The sequence below is a fragment of the Astatotilapia calliptera genome, chromosome 5 (genome assembly GCF_964374335.1).
Source record: "Astatotilapia calliptera chromosome 5, fAstCal68.1, whole genome shotgun sequence".
Taxonomy (NCBI): Eukaryota; Metazoa; Chordata; class Actinopteri; order Cichliformes; family Cichlidae; genus Astatotilapia; species Astatotilapia calliptera.
In genome coordinates this window covers 2489044-2496813 of record NC_137426.1, presented here as the reverse complement: position 1 = coordinate 2496813, position 7770 = coordinate 2489044, and the positions used below count along the sequence as shown (strand labels likewise).

Sequence of the window (7770 nt, the reverse complement as noted above, 5' to 3'; positions counted from 1 at the left end):
AAAGTTCATTCCTCAAAAATAAACCCTTACAATTTACCCAGTGATATGTTTGTAGCTGCATAAACACGAGTAGCTTTTCTCTGCGTGTCCAGTAACAACAGTCCGATATATTTTATAACATATAAAAAGGGACAGAAAGAAAATCTCCTGCTGGTAAAAAAGTTAAGTCAAAGAAATGGTTTTAAAGGAACTCTGAACTTTCTGTTGTGGTTAGCACCACTGCTACATGCCATGAAAGGAAACAAGATTCAAGTAAAAAGCACAGCGAGGGCATGAATCCTTTTTCCTGGTTCATGGTGCTTCATGAATGATATTTTCTACAATCATTAAAAAATGTCTCATGAGGCGTTTCATGGATTTATAGAGCTCCTTAAATCTGAGAGGATGTTTAAGAAGTTTAGTGTTAGCATTTTGCTAAGCTGTAGAGCTTTTCCACGTCTATACGCCGATGACTTGCTATTCTACGCCTGCAGAAACCAACCAGTGTAAACAGGCAGTGTAAACCAGTGCATTTGCTTTTTGATTTTAGATGGACCAAGACAATAGTGATGTTTTTTGTGAATGATGAAAAAAGAGAGAAAAAGATCCTCTTTGACAGTTTAACATCTCAGAACAGCTGAACGCAAATCAAACAAACATCAGTGATCCACGGAGAGATCCTTGGTTTTTTTGTTATGGCCTTTCTACCTATATTCTATTTTCAAGTTTGATATTTGAAACTGTTTCTCTTTTTTTCTTTAAATTTCATCTGACTTGTAGCAGTTCACATATACAAGTTGTTAAAACAAGCTTGGAGGTGATATCTGGCTTAGAGGAGCATCTTTCTTTCTCCACTCTTTTTAAATTTTCACTGAGCAGGAGAGCGGTGTGTTGTACGTCGCAGAAGAAGGTTTCAAAGTTCATACGATCCCATTTTAAGTGAAAGCACAACCAGAAAGATGCATTTTGAAGTCTTTTAGATCGTTCTGGATGTGCTATAAGAAACAAATCTCTCCCACTCTGAGCCAGAAATCTGAATCCACTCCCAAAAAGACATTTTGAGTGAGCCTACATCTTTAAGCAATCGTTAGCGTTTTGTCCTTTGCTAGCATTTTTGGCCATTAGCCTACATTAGCTAGCTAACGCATGACTACAGCTCGACCGTCCTTCAATCCACGACCTTTGACCTATTCTGAATCAAGTTGGCTGTCATACCCACTCCTGAACAGGGTATTTATAGTAGTGCTGTGTCATGGTGTTTTGCTGCACTCCTTTGTTTTTAAACTGAAAGATCGTGTACACGAGCACCAGGATGCACAGTGACAGAATGCAAGGGATCACCACGGCGATGGCATTGACTGTCGGGGGGACGTCGTTGATGGTCACAATGATGCCGACATCATCCGGGGGCAGCTGGCGTTCCCCAGGGTTACCGTTGTTGCCGGAGCGCTCCATGTCGGACTGGTCGCAGCCCATCCAGTCACGCAGGATGGACTTTGGATATCCAGGCTCCACAGTCAGCTTCTGGTTATCGAATTTCCAGTACTCCTTCCCCTTGTAGAAGTAGGTGTAGTCTGAGGATGGGAAGATGCAGGGGCAGGAGGATGGGAGAGTGATATCAATGAAAGACCAGAGCAGAGGAATCAGTCAGGTGAACTTTTTTTTACTGAAGCAAAAATAAACAGAAGACACTGAAAGTACAGCAAATTAAGCAACTACCCAACGGCCTCCGACACTACAGGGACCCAAAAGACTTGAGGATATGTTGCTGTGCCTGATAAACGTGGCTTGGTAGAGACACACAAGGTATCTTTGGGTATGGGCGCATTGAACGTTTTTTTCAGATTAGTCCAATTTAGTTTGTGGAAGGACTGGCAGTGCATTTGTAGGTTTGTGTAGAGTTTTGGGAGCTGTTCCTCGCTTTCTTTACTTTAAACCAAGCTAATCTGATTGCATTCAAAACCAGTGGCAAAATAACAGCGTTTGAGGCAAAGCTGTAGACTGACTGCAAACTATTCATTGGCTGGACTTTGGTCAAGTCTCCTTAAAACTTGTTCCAAAAGGAAAACTGTGACATTCAAGACACTCTGTTGCTTTCGAGAAAACACGTGTTCAACATTTGTTGCCCTCCAACAATTCTTGCATCTCTTTATCTGTTATCTTTTTATATATTAGAATAAAGCAAACATAAATAAAGGCTTCTTGAAAGAATGAATGACAAGAGAAAAAAAGTTGCGACTCAAATTCAGGATCTCCAGCCAATGGTCGCATCCCCGGGTTGATGATGCTGACATCAGAGACGAAGAGGCGATGATTATGAAACTAAAGTTTATCACACAATACATGAGCCATAGTTTAGATGTACATACATATAAATGGTTCTAATGTGTTATCACAAACAAACACGCTCCAGTAATACTAGTTATTGTTGTGTTTGTCATTGAGGCAGGACACAGAGGCTCCACCACCTCGACTTCTGTGCAGTTAACTTCATACCTGTTCATATGGAATTTCCACATATTTGACGCACTTTAAATATAGCATCTTGTAATTTCCAAAACGCTGTTTGTTTAGCATGTAGCTAAATAGAAATCAGCACTAACCCCTAAAGCTATTTGATTTTGACCTGCTGGACGTTACGATGTCAGAGTCATGTGCCCAACCTTTTAGCTTTTTTAATTAAGAAGAATCGTGAGCTTCAACATAGCCGCTGGATCATCGCCCTGCAAGCTTCAGAGCTCCAGCTGTGAACCATCTTAAACATCTACTGTGGTACCACAGGACCACAAAACAAACACTTCTCAACCATATTACACACATATTGCATGAGCAGCTACTGGTTCAGTGTCAGAAACACTCGAGGTTTCTCGGGTGAAGTGGCGCTGCACTTACTAACACCAAACAGCGATTAACAGGAAACTCCTCAAAAACTGTCTCCGAGGGAACGAACACGTCCATGCACGGCACAGAAAAACGCCGTCCTCCACTCTGAAACTGTAACTCATCCGTCTGCAGCTCTGGTGTGTCCCTGTGGTGGTGGATCTTATTAGAGGCAGTATCGTTTCTGCTGTGATGTGGCGGCTGTAGGCAGCGACCATATTCTGGTCCCAGCAGTGGATGTTCTCACTGAAGGACGATGTTATGCAATGCCTGCGAGACGGATGCTGTAACAGGAAACACTCAGCGACACGTAAAGAGAAGAGTGCATTTGTTAACTAATATTACTGTTTTATAAATATCAGCTGTTTCCTCTTCAGGCGTGTGGAGGCAGCCCTTCAGTTCAGCAAAGAGACCATCTTATAAAGTCATGCATTCAGATTTTACTGTAAAAACAGAAGCAGGTGGTTGGACGTTCTTTAAAAAATGAAACAACTTCGGGGCTCAATGGATCCTCCCGATGGATCAGTTCGTCTCCACGGTCACTTAAATCCTGTTTGTTGTTACTGGATGTGCCAGCTATGATGTCACTAGAGCCCATCATCATTTAACTGGTGGTAAACAAACCAGATCCAGTTTGTAATAAAAGCTAACGTTTGCTCTAACATGTTGACACGCTGCTCGTCTGCACACACGCGACGGTAAAGACTGACTTTGAAGGTTTTTCTGAGGACACGAGGTGTCAAACATCACTCTGGTTGTTGCTCTGGAACAAATTCTCAATATCAAGTTGTGCAAGATGATGTGCAGCGTCTGGCAAAGCAAGAATTTCTGACGTAGCGACTAAAACACGGTTTGAACCCAGCTCTGTATGTTTACTCCTCCACAGACTCCACTGTGAGGGGATCACATGCCGAAGTAGCAACAACAGAAAACACCCACAGGGCTTCTTGTGCCGTCTGCCTTTTCGTCTGCTCCATCACCTCCGAACAGCCCCGAGGAAACCAACGCACAGTCGCACACATTTGTCTGTTGCCTCTAAAGTCCCTGCAGGACGGTTTCTCATCTTTGACACCACACCCGGCTGGCCGTGTCGTCCTGTCACCACGTCGCGCATAGATCGGCCTCAACTCCACAGAGGAAGCTGCAAGGTCACAAGGTCACCGCTCAAGGAAAGGAAGTGACGATGGACAGTTTTCTGTGTCTCACACCTCTGTCGCTGCATTTTATGACCCTGCAGCATAAACAGCTGACTAACAGGGTTTTTACTCAGGTGTCCGAACGTACACGAGTATTTTTGAAAACGCATATTTTTATATGCGTTTGGACCTTTCGTCCACACGTAAACGGCGTTTTTGATCACTGAAAACTGAGATTTTCAAAAACTCAGTTTTTGCGTTTACGTGTGGACGAGGAAAACGGAGATTTAGCAGATAGAGACAAAACACTGCTGCTGTCAATCTATCTGCAGTTTGTCCACGCTTACATACACACACAGTTACTGTCCCTCCATTTACACAGACAGGCGTCAGAGTGAACATTCAACACAGACACTCTCACAGTCCTGACGTCGTCGCTTTTGAATAAATGAAATTGTTTTAAATTAAAATTTGTGCATGCTGTATGCATTTGGTTCATTCCTAAGTTGTGAGTCTACACCAGCCAAAATGCTGTTTTTGGTTATTGACATTTGAAATGATGACTTGAAAAGTAGCACAGAAGTAAAGCCTGTTTACTATTTCCCGCCCTGACTTCTAGACTTCTGATTGGCCAACATTTCTACACGGCTAGGATTTGGCCTGTTCTTGACAACGTTTGACTGCGTTTTTGCTGTTTACATGTGGACAGAGATATTTTTCAAAACTGCACGTGTGGACGTGGCCTCAGTGTAAATATAAGCTGCTGATTGTGACTCTGCATTGCAATTCTTCTTCAGTTTACAGTCAGCTGAGTTCTATGGAAAATGGAAATGGATGTATTTTTCTGTCAGCGCTATGTTAAAAGTAACGTTTTTGCATTAAAATTGCTTTTACCTGATGTCTGTATATTATGTAACTGACTGGAGTCAAACTCTCATAAAAATAGAATTTAATTCAAGGAAGTTTATAAGAAAACAAATGTAGGAGACAAACGGTAAATATGTTGGAAGAAATTATTGCTGTCTGCGTTAATCTCGCTAAAATGACATTAACGCCATAAATGCATTAATGCGGCAAATCTCTGTTAGCGAGGTACCGCGGATCGCCCCGTGTGTGGGGCTGCACGGCGTCAATGGCTTAGCACGGTTAGCTCGTTTAGCTCGTTAACACGCTGACGCGTTAATATCAAATGTCCAAAACCTTTTGTTTGATCTGTAGTAGAAATTCTTCTTCAGCTTGTGTGAAAATCAGTGTCAGAAAAGTTTGAACATTAACACAGAATCAAAACTAAATTATACTGAAACCATTGTTTTTTCTCGTGTTTTGAAATCTCTCAGCTCCAGTGTTGCCGTCGGGCACGAGGCGACGCTGAGATCGATGAAGGATACCTCAGATTTGACCGGATCTCGTCTCACGCCTGAAACCAAAAGAATAATTAGCTGCCACTCACATCCCTCCCTGCTGATGAAGGCCCCCTGCGGAGCGTCCGGTATTCCCTTCCACACAGTGATGGGTTTGGGGTATCCTGCGTCGGTGGTGTGCTTCTCCTCGTTGTAACGCCAGTACTGGTCCCCTTTGAAGAAGTACGTTTTCCCGACTGGCTCCCACCGCAGCGCCGTGTCGATGCCACTCTTGGGGAGGGAGCTGCCCAGCTCCACCAGGCTGTGAGGGTACCCTGGCTCAGCCGTCACCTCCCTGAACACCCAGTATTTATCACCTGGAACCAGCGTGAAGAAGTAAGTGAGCATTTTAATATTTTCAGTTTGTGTTGTGATCTTACAGAAGCAGCAACAGAACTGCCATAAATGCAGTTCCTTTGATGTCCACTGGGGGCTCCAGTGAGTCAGGCCCCACAGACCCAGCAGGTTTAGTCTTTACGCTTAGATTCAACCATAACGACCTGGCTGCCTCCATCTTCTTTATACAGTCTGTGGTTCTGAGCACAAATAGCTGCTCTCAAACTTTATTGACTTGAACTAAATTATTTATCCTCCAAACAGTCTGAGAAAACGTGTTTCTCCCTCAGTTTCTCAAATGATTATTTAATATTTGAAATTCCAGATATAGATCATGAACAATCGATTGTTCTCTGGCAGACAGCCGATCCGTCTGCCAGCTTTTCTCTTTGTAGGTTTCAAAATAAAGCCGCTAGCTGCCAGGAACACTAACAGAGGCGAAAACACGACCTCCCCGGCGTCGTATCATAAATAAGAATCTTTATAGATACTCTTGTTTTTGGCGGTGGGGTTGCACAGGACAGAAGACTGTGAAATTTAACAGCCGTGGTTAAAGAGCGTCGATTTCCACTACAGCGAGAAAACAAAGATTAAAACAGCTGCTCTGTAGCTTTGTTAAATATTCAGCTCTCACTGTTCGGAAGAAGGATATGGGCGAAAAGGCAAAGAGACATTAAATAAATAAAAGTACTCCACGAAGCCCCTTTTAAAGGCTGATTAAATATCCTGCTGTGACAGACGCTCCTTTAGGAAGCCTGTACTGATCATCTGGAAAAACACACACAGTAAAAACAAAGATTAATACAAAGCCACTGAATCCCAATTATGTCCTTTACAGACACTAATAGCTACTCAGCAGGCATTTAAAGCAGTTTGTAATGTACATTATGAATTAATGGGTAGATTTAAGCAGGAAATTACAGTTTCTGATGTTTTTTTAATGTCTTTTACATCCTTTAACTTGAAGGCTTCTAAACTGGAAAGTTTGATTCAGACTTATTTAAACATTTTGGTACAAATATGTGTTCGTCCTCACAAACATGAGAATAAAGCTTTGCAGTGCGTGTGAGTGTGTGTTCACATCTTTGTGGGGACCAAGACTTGTAGGTTTGCTACGAGTTTGAAGCCATTTTTGAGACTTAAAATGTGATTCAAGTGTCAGGGTTACAATTAGGTTATGGTTAGGTTGGGTTAGGGGAGGGGCTTGTGTCAATTAGATGCCCCCACAAGATATGAATACCCAACGTGTGTGTGTGTGTGTGTGTGTGTGTGTGTGTGTGTGTGTGTGTGTGTGTGTGTGTGTGTGTGTGTGTGTGTGTGTGTGTGTGAGAGAGAGTCAGCAGCTGAGAGCTCAGACAGAGCAAAGCTATTAATTTCTGCTCCTGGCTGGCAGAAGACGTCGATGAACGAGGGGTCCAAAAGTCTGAGAGCACGGCTGAAAATCCTTCACTTTATTTCATTTACTTGAGAATTTGTCACCAAACGTTTTATTGCAAATGAAAATATGATGTGACGGCGTTCCTCAGAGCTTCCCGTCACTCAGTCCTTGTAAATGTTCAGTGGGGTGAGGTCGGGTTACCGCAGGTTTTTCTCTCCTCTCGTCCTGCCTGTGACACGTAAATCAATCTGGACAGTTGATTTTGAAGCACGTCCTAAAAAGCACCTGGAGCAGAGAGGAGGTCGCACAGGTGTGTCCTTTTCACCTGTGGCATGAGGCGCCCACACATCCAGATCCTGTCAGGAGGAGGACTGCTTCTTGGATCTGTGTTGCTATCCTACCCAGCTCAGCCCCTCCCATCAGCGACGTGAACAGAGGATGAGCTGGTTAAACAGTCCATCGATTCTGCTTTTACATACTGAAGGTAAAAAACACTTAAAAGGACACGCCCACGCGTCCTCCAACATGGCGTGCTGAGATTGATTTCCGGTTCACAAGCAGGAGGAGACGAGGAGGGGCAAATTGGAGAAATGAGAAAAACCCTCAGCCAGAGTGGGTCTGATCCTGGTGCCTCTATCAGTGCACTTCCTGTTTTATTTTG

General features: G+C 43.3%; 1 protein-coding gene across 2 annotated transcripts in view; it reads right to left on the bottom strand.

Moving 5' to 3' along the window:
* Window positions 1–690: 690 nt before the first annotated feature.
* Window positions 691–7770, bottom strand: part of mmp24 (matrix metallopeptidase 24) — a 72321-nt gene continuing 65241 nt past the window's right edge. For both annotated transcript variants that reach the window (XM_026166541.2, XM_026166543.2), the window contains 2 exons: window positions 5446–5712; window positions 691–1553 (listed from right to left, as the gene is read on the bottom strand). In XM_026166541.2, coding sequence (XP_026022326.1) covers window positions 1189–1553; window positions 5446–5712 — 632 coding nt within the window. In that variant the 3' untranslated portion in view covers window positions 691–1188. The remainder of the gene's footprint in view (window positions 1554–5445; window positions 5713–7770) is intronic.